The sequence below is a fragment of the Odocoileus virginianus genome, chromosome 6 (genome assembly GCF_023699985.2).
Source record: "Odocoileus virginianus isolate 20LAN1187 ecotype Illinois chromosome 6, Ovbor_1.2, whole genome shotgun sequence".
NCBI lineage: Eukaryota > Metazoa > Chordata > Mammalia > Artiodactyla > Cervidae > Odocoileus > Odocoileus virginianus.
Window position 1 is genome coordinate 6,423,839 of NC_069679.1, and position 18,180 is coordinate 6,442,018.

The 18,180-nt window shown below is 48.7% G+C and overlaps 1 protein-coding gene across 18 annotated transcripts in view; it reads right to left on the reverse strand.

Annotated features, from left to right (window-relative positions):
• MEGF11 (multiple EGF like domains 11) overlaps positions 1-18,180 on the reverse strand; it is a 384,547-nt gene that overhangs the window by 192,205 nt on the left and 174,162 nt on the right. For all 18 annotated transcript variants that reach the window (XM_070468652.1, XM_070468653.1, XM_070468651.1 and 15 more), the window contains exon 5: positions 8,809-8,901. In XM_070468652.1, the coding sequence (XP_070324753.1) occupies positions 8,809-8,901 (93 nt within the window). The remainder of the gene's footprint in view (positions 1-8,808; positions 8,902-18,180) is intronic.

Below are 18,180 nucleotides of genomic sequence, written 5' to 3' on the forward strand. Positions count from 1 at the left end.
CAGGCACTTTTGGAAGAAACGAGCTCTGGAGAGGAGGAAACCATTCTCTTCACCGGCTTCCAGAGCATAGCCATAGCCAGGGTGTCTCAAAAAGAGGGAAGCAGGGGAAGGGGGAGGTGACATTTGAGGACAGAGAGATCGAGAGGCCAGCAGATCTTTCTTCTTACTGCCCTTCCTCTGCAGCCTACAGCACCCCCAAGACTTGGGATGGGGCTGGGTTGATCTCTCTTAAATTTATTTACTTATCTATCTGCACTGGGTCTTAGCTGAGGTACACAGGATCCTTAGTTGAGCCATGCAAACTCATTATTGTACCTTGTGGGATCCAGTTTCCTGACCAGGGATTGAATCCAGGCCCCCTGTAGTGGGATCTCAGAGTTTCAGCCACTGAACTGCCAGGGAAGTCCCTCTTAACCCTGCTCAAGTATCTTTCAGCCTCTATCACAGACGCCTCACAATTGAGCTGGCATTCACTTTTCTCACCTTCCCACCCCCAATGCCCACCCCAGTGGCCTGGGGAAAGTTAACAGACCCAGCTTGAGTGCTCACCAGCTGTGGGGCCTTGGGGTATCATTTAGCCTCTCTGTGCCTCAGTTTCCTCCTTCAAAATGGGATGCGGCATACACCTGGCTCCTTCCTTCCTCCCAGTGATGCTTTCCTGAACCATTCGGTCCTCCCATCTCCCATGGAGGCCAAAACCTTCTCTCTCCCTACTCTTCCTCCTCCCGCCTCTCCGTACCGGTGGGTCCCGCTTCTGTTCATAGTTCCTCGAGGATGGGGCCAAGCCCTCCTGATTCCTAATACCCGGCTCCAGCCCCACCCCCGGCGGTGTGGGCCTCTGAGTAGCACTCCATACTCGCGCGTTAAATGGAACTCAAGGGACAGAGAGCACGGAGCCGGCGGAGCACTAGCCTGGCTGCTGAATACCTTTTTGTGTAAAATTAGAATCCGGTGGTGAAGAGCAGCCCCGCTCACGCACAGACCTTGAAAAAGCATTTGCTGCCACGGCCGCAGTTCCCCTCTGTCCCCGTCACGGCGACTGCGCCCCAGCGTGCGCCGACCCGGAGCCCACCGGCCCGGGGAGGCCCCCGGGCGCACCAGATGCCAGCAGAAGGCGGCCCAGGCGGTTCTGCCAGGGGCCGCGGGCTGGGCAGAGCAGCGCGCGGGAACAGCGAGTGTAATTGCTTTTTTTGGTGATTCATCTGGAGTTGCTTTAACCTTGACAGCCGGCTTCGTGTTGGGAGAAAAACACTGAGTGAGCGGCAGCCTCCGGGTTGGCAGGACGCCCCTCTGCACCCCTCCCAAACGAGGCAGCCAAGGCTCCCCAGGTGCCCCCACCTGGGGGAGGCAAGGGTGTGAGTCACCATCCCCATTCAGGGCTGCCCACCACCCCCGCCCTCAGGCCTTTCCAGGTCCAGGAATCCCAGGAGGGCTATGCATGGAGGAGACGGGTGTTGGGAAGAGCAGACTACTTTCAGAGGTCAGCAGCTGGAAGGGCATGAGGGCCCTTGATTAGGCGAGATGATGCTGGATTTTCACTTTCCAGAAACATGGCATCCTGGGATTTTTAGACCTGAAATATCCATGCTAACCTTCCCATTATATAGATGGGAGAACAGGCTCAGAGTAATCACTGCTCAGGTAACTAATGTGCCATTACATGGTGAAAATTTTAACTCTATAGCTTCAAGCATATACGCTAAGGTGCTTTAGTTGTGTCCGACTCTTTGCAACCCTATGGACTGTAGCCCGCCAGGCTCCTCTGTCCATAGGATTCTCCAGGCAAGGATACTGGAGTAGGTTGCCATGCCCTCCTCCAGGGGATCTTCCTGACCCAGGGGTCAAACCCGAGTCTTTTATGTCTCCTGCATTGGCAGGAGGGTTCTTTATCACTAGCACTACCAAAGTCACTCCAACAAATGATGCTGGGAAAACTTGATATCCACATGCAGAAAAACTGAAGCTGGACTACTACTTTAAGCAAAAATTAACTCAAAATGGATCAAAAACCTACTTGCATGAGCTAAAACTATTATAAGACTTTTAGACAAAAACATAGGAGGAAAGCTTCATGACACTGGATTTGGCAATAATTTCTTGGATATGACATCAAAAGTACTGGCAACAAAAAAGATAAATTTGACTTCATCAAAATAATAAAGTTTTGTGCATCAAAGGGCACAACAGAGTAAAAAGGCAAGCCATGTTATGGGAGAAAATATTTTAAAATCACATATAATGTATTAACACCCAGGATATATAAAGAACACTTACAATTTAGTACCAACAAGACAACCTAGTTGAAAAAAATGAACATTTCTCCAAAGAAGATACACAAATGGGCACTAAAATATATGAAACGAGACTCAACATCACTAATGATTAAGGAAAAGCAAACCAAAACCACAATGAGATACTATTTTACACCCATTAGGATGACAATTATATTGGGTTGGCTAAAAAGTTCATTTGGGTTTTTCCATAAGATGCTGTATAAAAACCTACATGAACTTTCTGGCCAAACCAATGAAAAATAAAAATAGAAACTAACAAATATTGACCAGACTATATAGAAATTAGAACCTTGTACTTGGCTGATGGGAATGTAAACAGGTATAGACCTTGTAGAAAACAGTATGGTGATTCCTCAAAAAATTAAACATAGAATTACCATATGCTCCAGCAAACCACTTCTGGCTACCTATGCAAAAGGAGTGAAAGCAGGAATGTGAAGAGATATTTGTACATCCATAGCAGCATGGTTCACAATAGTCAAAAGGTACCAGCAACCCAAGTGTCCACTGACAGGTGAAGGGGTAAACAAAAGATAGTATATACGTACAATGGAATATTATCCAGCCTTAAAAGCAAGGAAGTTCAAATGCATGTCACAATATGGATGAAACTTTTAGACATTATGGGAAGTGAAATAAGCCAGTCACAAAAGGACAGATGTAATATAATCCTTCTTATACGTGGTACCTAGAATCATCAAATTTTGAGAGAAAATAGAATGGTGGTTGATTGTAGTTGGCGGTGTGGGTAATGGGAAGGTAGTGTTTAATGGGTAGAGATTTTCAGTTGGGGAAGATGAAAAAGCACTGGAGATGGATGATAACGATGGTTGCACAGTGACGTGAATATCCTTAATGCTACAGAACTGCACACCTTAAAATGGTTAAAAGGGTAGACTTTATGTTACGTATATTTTCATACACACAAATCCCTAGCACACAGATATTGTGGTTCGAAAAGAACTGACCTAGAGAGTCCCTGGCTAGTTAAGGAGTATGAGTGTACTTCTGAGATGGTGAATGTTATATTTTCATCTGCAAGGATAGTTGAAAGCCAAGTCAGCCAGGGGTCCCCCACACCATTCAAGATAAGAACACATTTGACTTGGCAGAAGCTGCTCTTGGTAGTGGCCCAGCTTGGTTCCCGCTGCCTTCATTACTCAGGCCAGCTCTGCAGTTCTGTCTCATGCTGAGCATCAGGCCTGGAGGGTGGGTGGGGTGGGGGAAGTCGGTTTCCACAAATAGTGAGAAACTGTGCCATGAGTCTTTACTCTCCTGCACTCCATGCACAAGGATAAAACCAGTTCAGTAGAATCTAAAAATATGGGAGACTATGGAGAAAGCAGGGGGTGGTGGGACTTCTCTCCATGTCTACCCCCACCATCCTCCCTTCTGGGGTGACCTGAAACCAAAACCAAAATGCCACTCTATAAGCCAGAATCCAAACTGCAAAGCACCTTGGGGAGGGAGGTAGAGAAGCAGGACCCAAGAAATACAATAATTAAATAATACAATGAAGGCTGAAATTTCCGAGTTGATTCTTGGGTATCATTTATAAAAGTTAACAGGGCATATTTAATTTAGGAATTGGCTCACGTCCTTCTCCTTACAGCTGAAACCTCATAAATGAAATATACTGGACCATTGCCCAGTGCGGAAATAAAAGTTATGAATAATGTTTCTATCTCAATCATTGTCAGTGCTTTAATATTCCTAATTACTTTAAAAAGCTAGATATTCAATATGGCAAAACTTTTTTTCTTTTTATCTCCACTTGTGAGATTAGTGCAATTTAATAAGAGTCACTCTGTCGTCTTTATTCAGTGTAAACTGACATTTCATCCTTTTACTCTTCATTATTATATAGGATGGAAGTTTATGACCAAGCATACAGCCACTCCATTTGCCCATATTGGTTCATCTAACATCTTAGAATTATCCATGATAGCTGACGTGTCTACATACCAGAAAAATCAGCATCACCTTATTTCCTTTATGGAGCAGAAAAATTCATCCAGGCCTTCAAGAAATTAGGCTATGGGGTTATAAGTCTGTAAAAGAATGAAAAGTCCCCCCTCCCCATCCTACTACTGGATTTGTCTCTTTCATGTCTATCAAAGTCATAAATCCCTTGGCAACCACAGAGGGCAGGGGCAGGCAGATGATGGATCTTTATAATCCTCCCTGCCACTCCCAGGAACTTATCCTAAAAAGAAATTGGAACACGTGGGCAAAGATACATGTGGAGGAAGAATCGTTGCAGCAGTTTTACATAGGACCACAGCCCCTTATCCATAGGTCCACAACCCCCAAATCTCTATCTTTAGATAGAGATAGATAGATCCAAAGGAATTTTTTTTTAATTTTCCAAAATTCACTTAGAGGCAAAATCTTTGTGGAAGCCATTTGTGGTTATACATCATCTATATGTCACTAGAAGTCATCGGTCATACATCACTTCAGAAATATTACTATGTTTCATCCCAAGGTGTTGCCCAAACTCCACTGGAGGCATATGTCATATATAATCTAGTCACCATAAACTTTCCTGAACTCTGAAAAAATCTAAAATTTGAAAGCAACAGGGAACAAAGATCTTGGATAAAAGATGATGAGCCTAACATACTGAAAAGTCAGAAACAGCCTAAATGTCCATCACCAAGAGACTGGTTACTTTTAGCAATCCATAGAATGAAATTCTATAAAGCCATTAAAAATTTTTAAGGGAGATTCATGTTTATTGATAAGGAAATGAGTATATAAGTTGAATTTAAAAAGCAAGTTATAGAATAGCATATTTGATCTAATAAAAGTGTGTCCTCATCTAGCTTTAAGAGCAAATATGCAGAAAAAGAACAGGGAAGGCAACCACTCAAAGGCCAGAAGTGGTTATCACTGGGTGTATGGGTTTAACTTTTTGTCTACACTCTCAGTGCCATTTGAATTTCCTTTTAAACATGAACAGGTACCAGGTAGCACTAGTGGTAAAGAACCCACCTGCCAATGCAAAGACATAAGAGATGTAGGTTTGATCCCTAGGTTGGGAAGATCCTCTGGAGGAGGGTATGGCAACCCACTCCAGTATTCTTGCCTGGAGAACCCCACAGATAGATAGAGGAGCCTAGGGGCTACAGTCCATGGGGTTGCAAAGAGCCGGACACAACTGAAGCGAACTCAGCACACAGCATGCAGATGTGTTTTTAGAGTCAGAAAAAAACAGCAACAACAATGATGCCTTTGACTAGATAAAAAATGCAAGCTTCCCTGCAAGTATGTCACATGTATAGACAGGCAAATGAGAGACTGCATTCAGAAATCTTCAGATATACATACTGCACTGATGGAGACAGCCATCCCCATTGACACGGGGCCCATGAAGTCCCCAAGGCCCCCAGAGCACACACAGGCAGACAGGTGTCCAAAGGCACAGTACCGAAGAGGGTCAGATTGCTTGGAATAAACAAATTCATAATTTGTGTCCCACGGCTGATTCATCTACTTCCACAACAATATCTCAGGGCCACATCTTTCAAGCAGATCCTTCCTTCCCCTGTGAGCAACTAGGTTTTCTCATCAAAGACCTGTTTCAACCTCAGGCTGTATTAACAGAGTCTGAGCATCCAGAAGGAAGGAGAGCATAATAATTACACGTCCAGGCTTAGGTTTTTCCTTGATCAGTAGTCCTAGTTCCATCATTAACTAGTTGTGTGTCCTTTGAAAGTTCTTTAACCTGTGTTTCAACTTTCTCATCTGTAAAATGGAGCTAATAATAATTTTCATATCATAGGGTTGTTGCAAAGAGTAAATGAGAAGATGAATAAAGTACCTAGTCCATAGTAAAATTCAATAAAGGGTACCTGTATCTATTATTATTTTTCCATATGAGCGTGCATCTGTGGTCAGATCTAGGAACAATAGTCAAGAGGAATAAAGGTCACAGCCAATGAATTAAGGCCACAGCCAATGGAAAGAAACTAGATAGAGAAGGAAGTTTAGACAATGTCATATAAGAAACAAAGAAGCTTTGAAAATAAAAACTGGGGTGAAGGAGGTGATCGCTGTCTTCTAATACCTGAAGGGCTGACCTGTGGAAGGAGACTCTGATATCATCCGTGCGGTTTCAATGACTACTATCAATTGCTCTAAGATGACTATCTACCCACACACAGTTTGCTGTCCACTGAGCTCCTTGGGAGAAAGTACAGATATGGTAAGGATGGTCATGGAGATCCAACACCCAGCCCTGGCCTTTATCGTGGGTGAGAACCAACTCGTAGAAGCTAGAGACAGATTTCAACTTAATAGAGGGAAAATTTTTCAATAGTCAGAGTGTGCTTCTATAGGAAGCAGCGAGCTCCTTGTTAATAGAGGGATTCAAGCAGTGGTTGGAAATCTCTTGGCAGGGCATCTAAATGGTCAGTGCTCTGAATGATTTTGAGAATGGGAATCTATGAATTCCCTTCATTCAATGCTCCCATCTCTCAAAAGAGGGTTGGAATTCATCTTTTAAGACTTTCTGTGAGTTTAGGAGTACATGCCTTGAGTAGATGCAAAGGTGGTGGCTCTTGAACCCACGAGGGTATATTTACTGAGGAAACAGGTTGCGAATTGCTCAGCACCAAGTCTGATGACTGAATTGGGAGTGGCAATTGGGCAGCTTGGTTTCATACTGTAAAGTAATAGGGCTACATGCTTGGTAAACACACTCCAGGCACAAGATTTACTCTAAACTGCCTAGTCCCACTGACCAAAGGCAGCTGCCCTCCATTTCTTTCACTGGACTGGAAGGAAACCCTAAGTGACAGACTCTGTCTGAAAAAACCCTCCAGGTCCCACAGCCACCACAGTCCAGAAACAGTGAGCAGAAAACACAGTTGTGCTGGGTGGTGATTTGTATGCACTCAGAACCCGGAGATTCACACTGTATTTCAACCTCCAGCCCTTGACATTATAATTTGGCAACAGTGAGCAAACCTGTCCCAGAAGGGTTAACCGAATCTGAGTTAGATAGTTCCTCATCAAAGATTCATAGTAGGCAAAGTTACACAAAGCAGAACAAAGATAAGAGGGGAAAAAGCTCTCAAACATTTCAGCCAACATGTTTCTGGTGCTCACAGAAAGACTGCTTGAACATGTTTCTTTATCTTACGTGTCCCCCACGTGTACTTATCATTGCCTGGAGGGGTCCCTGCCCTGTTCCTCAGCACAACTTACCTCAAAGCAGGGAAATGGGTGGAAGGAAGGAGATACTACAGTCAATGGAGGTCCCAACACATTAGAGACTGTCTCTGGAGCACCCCAAACTGACCCTGGACTCCCCAAGCCTAGAGAACCACCCAAACAAAGCCCAAACAAAACCACATCCAATAGTCTGCTTTGCCTGGTAAGTTCCCGTAGACTGGATGGACAGGGAGACTCCAGTCAAGGCCTTTGTTAAAAAGGACCATAACAAGGCGTCACCCCAGCGAGAGGGGAAAACATCAAGGACACCATATTGGGCCAAAGTGGACCCAACACTCCTTCTTCAAGTTGTCACGACCATTGCAGAACAGGGAGGTGGCTCCGCAAGACGAGTCACTGATACGGGTTAGACCCCTCCTGGATCGGCTTGGCTATGTCACCTACTCAAGTCACACACAGAAAGACACCCTATCCCAGCTCAAAGCGGGAAAGAAACTGGGCTTCAACACTCATCAGGGACCCTGTGGAATCAAGTAAGACTATGACATTAGCCAACCACTGATCCCAAACAGTGCCACTGGAAAGAAGGCTATCTGTGAGGACGTAGGGGAAATGAGCCAAAGGGGAAGCCTTCGCCTTCAGCTGGACTCTGGGCAGAGAAGTCCCACAGTAGAGATGTGCCTGTGCTGCTGTGGGTCACCCGGTCGGTCCAAGAGCGTCCGCCTCACCCGTGCTCACCAGAGAGCCTCCCCCGGGAGCATGAATAGTCTGCCCAGAGAGATGTAAGAACACAGTAACCGCCGCATACAAGCATGCCATTCTTCTACATTTGGGGAACACAGAGGCATCCCAGGGCCCACCAGTCTCATAAATCAGTCCCTGGAGTCGCTGTGAGCACCCACTGAGTCTTTGGATCAGCCACATTGAGGACCAAACCTTGACTACTGTGACCTCCTGGCTCGACACCCATGGGTGTCATCTCAATTTCACTTTAAGCCTCAAAAACCTTACTCAGAGGTGTTTTATCCATCAAAAGTCAGAGTCGCTGTGAGCACCCACTGAGCCTTTGGATCAGCCAAAGATGATCCATAGATGACAGCACAGTTCCCCATACACACGACATGCAATGCCCCTCCAGACCTCCACCAGCCATGACCCCCAGGCCCCTAGAGCCCTCCACCCCAAGTACCATCATGTAGGTATGCTTCCTCCCCAATGCCCACATTTGCCTAGGCGCCCCAAGCCCAGAACAAAGAATTCAGCATCCAACCACAGCACAGCCCCTCCCCAGCCAGAGTTGTGGCCCCGCCCAAATCCCAGAGCCCAGACTCACCGCTGGAGCAGTCAGGCCCTCCCCAGCCGGGCTCACAGTGGCAGGTGTCCGGGGAAACGCAGCGGCCGTGTACACACTCCTCTGTACATAAGGCTGTGGGAGGTCAGAAGAGAGGGAGGAAGAACAGAACAGTGTGAAAACCAACCATCTGGTCAAGGAGCACAATCCACTTTGTAAAGATGCCCTGGGGCCCACGGATGCTCAGAACGCATCACTGGCTTCAGGGAAAAGCTAGCTACTCCTGACCCGAGTTATTTAATTAACTCTGAAAAGGATTCAACAGGGTGTGCTTCATCTCAGTCTTGTTCACTAAAATGAAACCCAAGCCTGAGAAATGGCAGCTTGGTGACTTTTCAAGAGTTATTTCCTGCAAAAAAAAGGAAACACTCATTTTTGGCTATCAAACTAGAAGATGTCTTTAGGAAAAAAAAAAAAAAAAAGCAGCTGATGGGGATGGCAAAAGTACAGGAATCTGGACAGTTCATGCATATGGGCTCTGATCTCATAGAATATACATTTGAATAAAGGAAGACAGACGAGTTTTTAAAAAGAGTATTTCCTCCAAGGTTTAACACTAGGAGACCCTCCACAAAGCCCAATCCCTACATCCCCACTCCTGTTCTCTTTCCCCATCAGCTCAGAAAATGACCCATCTTTTGGTTTCCCCAATTTCTTTCTGCAAAGGCCCCCACATTTATCAGGTTGCCTGAAAAGAATCTGTTCCCCTCACGTTTTCCCCACCTTTCTGCCCTCTTCCCCAAATGGCCCTATTTTGGGGCTCTCAAATGTCAGCAAATCTGCAAAGTACACAAATGCTGAGGAAAAAGCAACAGCTAATTATAAGAAAGTAATTAAGAGAGACAGCCATGATGATGATAATTGTAATTAGAAAGTGCCTGGCAATTTCTTATCACGCAGTCAAATGCTACGGCCTCCTGAGTTGGGAGGCAATAGCAGAATAGTTTCCATCAACTACCCCAGTGCTGAGAAGGCTTATTGGCAGCAGTTTGAGGAACGGAGATTATTTCTCTCTCCCTTTGACATCCACATTTTCTCAAGGTCATCCATTGCTCCTGAGAGATCTGCCCCACCATCTAATCCATCAGTGAGGGATTACAGAAACCTCCTTGGCCACCCCACCCCAATTTTGTAAGCCTGGGAAATCAGCGGCTACCATCAACACTGTCAGTTTTTCAGAAAGGATCTAGATGAAGCTTTTTTACTGACAAGCGACTAGACACCTTCTCTCTGCTTGGAACTGGCCTGGGCCAGGGAAGCAGGTGGCCCCCAGTGGTGAGCTTAGAGGAGCTGCCACTGACTTCCAAACACCCACCCTGCTTCCACGCTCACTGCTTGGCCGAATGCTCAGCGAGAGGGTGCTGTCAGGTTAGACAACAAAGTTCATTTTATGGTGGGTGTGGGGTCCTCTGCATGTGTGAGTGCTCAGTCGTGTCTGACTCTGTGACCCCATGGACTGCAGCCCACCAGGCTCCTCTGTCCATGGGGATTCTCCAGGCAAGAATACTGGAGTGGGTTGCCATGCCCTCCCTCCAGGGGATCTTCCTGACCCAGGGATCAAACCCACATCTCCTGTGCCTGATGCACTGCCAGCAGATTCTTTACCTACGAGGCCACCGGGGAAGCCTATGGGGTCCTCTGGCCCCTCCCGAATATAAACCTTGGTTCTGAAGCTGTTGCCTTAGCTTTACCTAGGCCTCCTGGCAAGGCAGGCCCCAAAGAACCATTTCAGATGCCCCACTGGTTCGTAGTTTGCTGACAGCCTGGGATGTGGTGTGTCTGGGGGGAGCCTGGCCCTTGAGTCCCTCTCATTGGTACAGATGGCTTTCAGGCAGAGTTCTGGCTGTGCTCAAGACTTCAAGAGCCCCTCACTTCACGGCTCCTGGGCAGTGGCTGGGACCTACTAGCTAACCCACTCCTTAGCTGAACCCTGACCCAGTGACCAATTCCACTTAGAGCCACATGAGCTGCTCACTCAGTAGCTAACAAGACCCCAGTCAGTCATCCCTGCTGCCTGGCTTCCCCCACTCCCACCACACTTTCTAAACAAGCTCAGACGGTCAATATCCCCAGAATACACCAGACATGAGGCATCCGTCCCCGGGCTCCCCATCCCGGCCCTGTCCTCAGCTGCTCCCTCTTCACTCCATCCCACCCCCTTAGGCTGAGGCCCCACTTTTTTCCATTCCTGGGCCCCTCACCTTCCAGCAGACCCTCCCGTCAGCTTATCAGGTGAGCCCAGATACCTCCAGTCACCTTCTGACTGCAGACAGCAGCGCCTTGATCCCCGCACAGGGGTTCTGCTGCAGACAGCAAGGGCAGGCAGTGGACCCGGGAACCTGTCCCATGTTAGGTCTGAAAGGCACCTCACAGAAAATCCATCCGACTGCTTCATTCTATCCATGGAGGAACTGAGGCCTGGCTGTCTGGGATCCCATGAACTGTGTGATCTCTGGTCAGGGAGGAAGGAGCTGGAGGAGGAGGCTCCCAGAGACAGAGGCCTCTGAAGGCTGAGGGAGGTGAGAGGCGACCACGGTCATGTGGCCTTCATGCCGCATCCAGGCTGGACGTCCTCTCCCTCCCAGAGGTTTAAGCCAGAGAAGCTGTGTCAATAACAGCTCAAGGGAGAAAGGACAGAGACTAGCCAGTGCGCTGCCAGCCCTCGCCTCTCTGGCCCTCTGACTCTAGAGACCTAAGCCCTGGCCTTTGTCCTGCACACTCTCCTACCTGCAAGGGAGGCACCTTTGGGGGCGCTGAGCAAGCTTTTCTCATTCTCTCTTCCCGTGGCCTCTCCCAGGGACCGCTAGGACTGCATGCCGAGCACCTCCCCCAGCTCAGCCCTGGATCCAGCACCCAGCCTCCCCGTGACTCTACAAGCAGAGTCCCTGGGTCTGATTCCAGGGATGTGGTTGCTGTTCCCGCAGTCCATCCAGACCTCATTGTCCCCTTCTCCTCCTTATCACCCTGGTATTCTGTCTTGGCTATCTGCTTGTCAAAACCTCATTCATATTTCATTGGAGTTGTTTAGACAGTGGTGTTTGAAGCATGAAATATTGATAGCACATTTCTGAGGTTCAGATAGCCCTATCTGGCAACTGGGCCACTACGTGTTTGTGTATCTGGTGGGGAGGGGACAGGACAGGGGTGCTGCAAGGCGAGTCTCCTGAGGGGGAACAGAGGCAAGACCCATGACGCCGCCTGGAGCAGGGGCAGCCAGCTCCCACCCCAGATTCCACTGGAACCCCAGGTGGGCAGTTACTCCACATAGGGCCAGGGTTTACACGGCAGCCACCCCAAGCGTGTACAGGTACCCTGAGGTCTCTCTGACCCGAGTCCTTCATGCCAGCCGACCCCCCAGGAGAGGCTAAGTCACAGTTCCATCACCCCACCTCCTCCTCCTCAGGCTCCTGTAACTTGAAATGGGTGCATTCTGTCAACCCCCCTTTCTCTCTGCTGCCCACCTGGGTGCTGTCATGGGCAACCTGAGGCTGGCTCTGCTGAGGGCCCCATGGGGAAATTTGAACCTCTGCCCTCTCAGCTTCCCCCCACCCTCCCGGCCACCCCATCGTCCCGCCTCAGTCCTGCCTCTGCCCTCCCAGGTATTAGAGGTGCATTAGTGAGGAGCAGCATGGCGCAGCGGCCAAGAGCACAGACGGCACCCAGGGAGCCGGGGCAGGACCCGCGGTGCCGCTCATCAGCTCTAGACTTCAGGTGGGTTACTGCCCCATCTGTTCAGTGGGGGAGAGTGACAGGCTGGGCCTCGGGCTCTGTGCAAGGATTCAGTGAGCTGACAAAGTGCCCAGAGCAGACCCTGGGGTCCCGTCAGTGCTGGAGTGAGTCCTGTATTGTTATTAGTAGGGTGTCCTCAGCCCCAAGGCAGGGTCTTGGCCATGCCTGAGCTTCCTTAATCCTCCACCCCCAGGCTGTCTCTCTTGTTCTCATCTTTCACTGAGGTCATTAACACAGGGGGTGAGCTCTAAGGGAGATGGGGGAGGAGTACTGGAGGGCAGCCCCTTCCCCACCCCCTTGTGGCGAGGCCAGGATGGAAGAGAATGTGACGACCCATATTTAAGCTCCCTATCTGCTGTTTACAGTTACAATTACAGGACAATAAGCAAATAGTTTAATCTTCTGTGCCTCAGTTTCTTCATCTGTAAAATGGGGACAATAATAGTATCTATGTCATGGGCTATTGCAAAGATATAATGCAGTAATACACAATGAGTGTTTAGACCAGTGCCTGGCCCCCAGTGAGTACCCAATAAACAGGACCTGTTATTACTAATTCTCTCTCCGTTTCTCTCACACACACACTGTGGGGTCTGGATTCCATGTCTAAGAGAGCTGATGGTGCTAACCACTTAGTGCCAATTCCTGTGTGCTCCCAGCTTCTGAGCACCCTCTATGTGCCAGGCTTCCATACGTGCTGCCTCAACATCTATCACAGGCATCTGCACAGATCTTGAGAGAGTCACCTCTGTCAGTGCCTGTCTCTCCTTGCAGATCTCCAGCCTCTGGGGGACAGAGGCTACTTTCAATTGGGCTGTTTAAAGCTCTTGTGATACCTGGTACACAGTAGGTGCTCAATGATTGTGGGTCCCAAGGAGAGAGTGCCAAAGCAGGCATGGAGAGGCATGGTTGTCTTTGGTTTGAGGTCAGTCCCACAGAAGTCGCCACATCTGTAGACCCTGCCTCGGCTCAGGCTACTTCTGGGCCTGTGGGAACAGGGTGCTGGGTGGTCTAAGGGATGGTGGGGGCTGTAGGACAAGCCCAGCTGTAGATGTGAGAAGACCTGGGTTTGTGTCTCCCGGCATCCATCTCAGTGATATCAAGCAACTCAGTTTCCTCTCCAGGCCTGTAACTTCCCCTGGAATTCAGATTAGACCAGAGGAGGTCTGAAGTCCCAATCAGCTGAGAGTCACCAGAAGCTGTCATCTGCCCATGTCCTCCAGGAAAGGCCTGGACGACCGCCAGTGCTCTAGTCCCACTCCCTGATCCCCAAGCCCCATCCTCTTCCTGTGGGCTTGCTGGTTTAGTCACTAAGTTTTGTCCGACTCTTTAGTGACGTCATGGACTGTAGCCCAGCAGGTTCCTCTGTCCATGGGATTTCCCAGGCAAGAATGCTGGAGTGGGTCGCCTTTTCCTTCTCCAGAGGATCTTCCTGACCCAGGGATCGAACCCGAGTCTCCTGCATCAGCAGGCAGGTTCTTCACCAATGAGCCACCAGGGAAACCCTTCCTATGGTCTAGGATCTCTACTTGCGATCTCACAGGGACCCCTGGTATCTATCCTCCGTTCCTTTGAAAGAGGCACTGGATAAAGAGCCAGGACACCCAAGTATGAGTTCGGGCTCGGGCCACTTGACACATGAGCCTGGGCAGGTGGCTTCCCCTTCTCTCGTCTATAAAATAAGAGCATTAAAGCACATCACCCTTAAAGGCTCCTTCTACTGCTGACACTCCCTTGATGCTGTGACATCACCATGTCACAGGAGCTGAAAGCTTGAAAGGCTTCCTCTCCTCTCCCCAGTCATCTGGGTCAGCAAGGCCAGGCACAGCCTGCATCACTCAGCTCCACCAAGAAGCTCAGAGGGCTATAGCCAGCCAGTCTGCATAGCTATGGAAGGTGAAACATTTTCCCACCAGAACCTCCCTACCCACAAAAGGTTCTTCCTGACTGGCCCTGCTATTTCCCCAATTAGCTTGGGTTGATCTGGTCTCCCTAATAGAGTGTGAGCTCCTTGAGGTTAAATCCAAAGTCATAAACATCCCTGGAACTAACCATGCCTCGCAGTTACTCCATGAGTGGCTGTTGGGTGACCCTGTGCTTTGCAAGGGAACTTGACAAGACTGGGGAGAAGGACCAGGATGCAGAGAGTATGGAACCGTGACCTGTGAGGATCATGTGAAGGTTCGGACTTGTTGATGGTGGGCAAGTGTAGCCTGGAGAAGCAAGTAAGGAGTGGGAGGCAAGTCAAAGTCAGCTGACAGGCTGTCAAAGAGAAGTGGGAGCCACTTGGTCCCAGACAACATAGGAACTCAGGGGCACACGTGACAAAGGGGCAGATTTCAGCCAAACTAAGGCAAGATCTCCTATTACTTGGATGGCTCAGGAGTTCAGAGGCCTCTTTCTACAGGTAGGTAGCAACCCATCCCTGGGAACATTTCAGTAAGAGTATAGAGGACCTACAGAAGCTGGAGGGCAGGGGTCGGATCCTCAGGCCACACGCTGCTGCCATCTATTTCTATAAGTGATGTTTTGCTGGTGCACAGCTGGGCCCGTTCATTGACATATTGTCCAAGGCTGCTTTTGAACTACAAGGACAGAGCTGAGTCTTGTCACAGAGACTGATGGTGAGCAAAGCCTAAACTATTTGCTATCTGATTCCTTAAGAGGGGACAGAACCCTCCTGCTCTAGATTTCCCAGTTTGGTAGGAAGTTGGATTTGGGGACTCTTAAGGTCCCCTTCCCCCTTCTATACTTCTATCATTCACTCATTCCCTAGAATGACCAGATGGTAAAACAAAGCCCAAAATGTGCTTAGGAAAACACCCAGTGATGCCCAGTCTCCTTTCTCAAGTGGTCCTCTGGGTCCACCTGAAGTTGCAAGAGGCTGGGAAGCATAACCTTCAGCAGCCACAAAGGCTCACTTGACCCTTTGTTTCTGTCCTTTCTTTTCCTCCTAGAGGGACAGGAATATGGACAACATAACAACCACTCATGCTGCAGTTGCTTAGGTGGATACTAGTGGCTATGGTAAGTGAAAGAGGCAAAATATAAGTCCTCCTTCTTTGCTGGACACTGACTATCCATTGTTCCATTTCATCCTTGAGGCAGGTATTGGGTTGGGTAAAAAGTTTGTTTGGGACCCAAACGAACCTTTTGGCCAACCCAACAGCTTCCATTATCCCTTCTCAAGCCTTTATAAATAGTTTTATTAAACCCTACTCAGTTATCAAACCATCTGTTTCTCACCAGGAGCTAGCTGATCCAGTTGCCAAGACAAGGTTTAAACTCACATCCATGTGATGCTAAAAGGTCTGCCCTTAACCTCATGCTCCACCACCTGGACCACAGGCTGAGATAAGTTAGTACCAGCGCCAAATCTGTCACCAACTTAGCAAGTCCCCTCCCTCCCTCTGGGTCTCAGTTTCTCATCTATGAAATGATGGAGCTGAATGACATGATTCAAATGTTCCTTCCAGCTCTGGGAGTCTAGGGTTTGAAGTTTTGGCTCAATGATTCAAGCCAAGCTTGAGAAGAATCCATTCCACAAATGTAGATGCAAAGCTCGGCATGGGAACAAGTGTGCTGCGAGGTACAGAGGCAAGGCCAGGGTATCAGTCCTGGGCCGGGCTTGTAAAAAGCAGCCAGCATGAGGATCTTGGCATTGAACCAAAGGATCTAGGTCAGACTTGGGGTCTCCTCTGCAAATGAACCCCTGAGTCAACACTGGCTCTTCCCTGGCTAAGGCTGTCTCTCGCTTGTGATGAGCCCTCTGAATCAATCCCCCAATCCTATTAGCATTCCATGCAAGTCCCTGAAGTGTTCATGGTAATATATCTTCCCTGGTGGTTTGCAAAGGGTCTTCTAGTTAATGGAACTATAAAAATTACTTACATGAAAAGGTCAAGATAAAGAAAGAAAACTTCCATGCTCCCTGGCCAGCTAGCCTGATACTCAGCTAGGACAAAAGAAGACTTGGGAGCCAAGGAAAGGAGGTGGTAGCCTCCCAGAATTCTATAGCATACAGCTTCCAGAGTTTTCCACTAACCCTGTTTTCCCCAGTGTTTCAAGGCACATCGATCAGCTCTCCATCAGCATTCTTGGCTGGAGTCTCAGATCAGGCTGTTATTTCATTCGGCTTGGAAGTAAAATGACCTACATCCAAACAGGCCTAGGTGCCAGTTCCAAAGTGACATACTTAGCATGCGTGATCCTGCCATGGCCAAGGTCACATAGCATGTGAGGGTGGTGGGGGTGGGCACTTGTGTGTCTGTCAGGGAATCACCAAAGGAACTTATGAAACAGTTCATCAGATGTGTATCATTCATTCCTCTTCAATTACCGGCCTGGCACCCCTTCCACGGCCAGAAAGAACCAAAACAGCTGGTCGACACATCTAGAGTTGGCTTTTAATTGCTGCGGTCACATGTGGCTCCAAGACATGAATACTCAATCTTTTAAAAAAAGAAGTATTTCACCTGAAGGGCTGATAGGATGGAAGGACATGAGGGGCCAAACGCTCTCCTGGTCTGCAGCCTCCAGGCCCTCTTTCTTCCCAGTGAGGGGGGGGGTTGGTCCTAGGGAGGCTCTGGGGTGGGTAACCAGGGGCTTGTCACCCCCACTCAACCAGACACCTTGGCCCAGAGCCACTCATCTTAATTCAGTGGTGCCCTAGCTGAGTTTCATTTTTTGGCATCCAGCATCATCTAAAAGCCCCAGGTCCCTGTTCTGCCATGTATTAGCTGTGTGTCCTTGAGCTGCTTATCTTGTCCTCAGTTTCCTCATCTATAAAATGGTTGTGAACTTAGAGTTAATTAATGCAAAGTGCCTAGAACCAGAGGTTGGTTATAATTGCTGTTGGTTGTTTTCATTTTTAAAGCTACTGTTATTAAGATTCCTCTTCCCAGGACTGACTGGGCAGCTGGGATGCGTAGTCCCAGAGTATCCTGAGGCTCATTTATGGCTCAAAAGGTGACAGAATGGCCTGGTTTCTCATTTACCCAGGCAAGGAGGGGAGCAGTCAAGCACTGGGAATACTGCAGAGACAGAGGCTAGGAAGGGAGGAGACACAGTCCAGGTCCAGCTCACTGGTGAATTATCCTTTACCCAGGGGAGCGCCGTCCACACCTCTTTCCTCTTCCATTTCTCAGAAAAGGAGAATGGAACACAAGGAGGCCCCAGGCTACCAGGCTCTTTCTCTCAAGGCAGACTAGTGGTTGTACTTTTGGGGGGAAATGTGAACTTGGGGGTGGTACCTGCAGCCTGGGGATCCTACCTGTTCCCCTGCACCCTTCACTCATTCATGCAAATGCCCACCCTCACTGCCTTCACCTGCTGTATCCTGGGCTCCCGGGCAGGGCTAATGCAGAGGAGTCCGAAATGAGGAACCGGCCAGGTCTTCGCTGCCCTTGGGACTCCCAGGCAGTCAACACTCCTCCAGTTTGCTCTGATCCCTTCCCACTGAGAGCCCCTCTGGCCCTTAGGAGCCTGGGGCGCCCCCTCAGAGAGCTGGACACAGAGGAACACAGGCAGAGCTCTGATTCCCACAGGCCAGGAGCACGAGCCAGTGAGAGAATGGACTCGGAAGCCAGGCTGTCTGGAGTAAGTTCTGATTCTGCTACTTCCTAG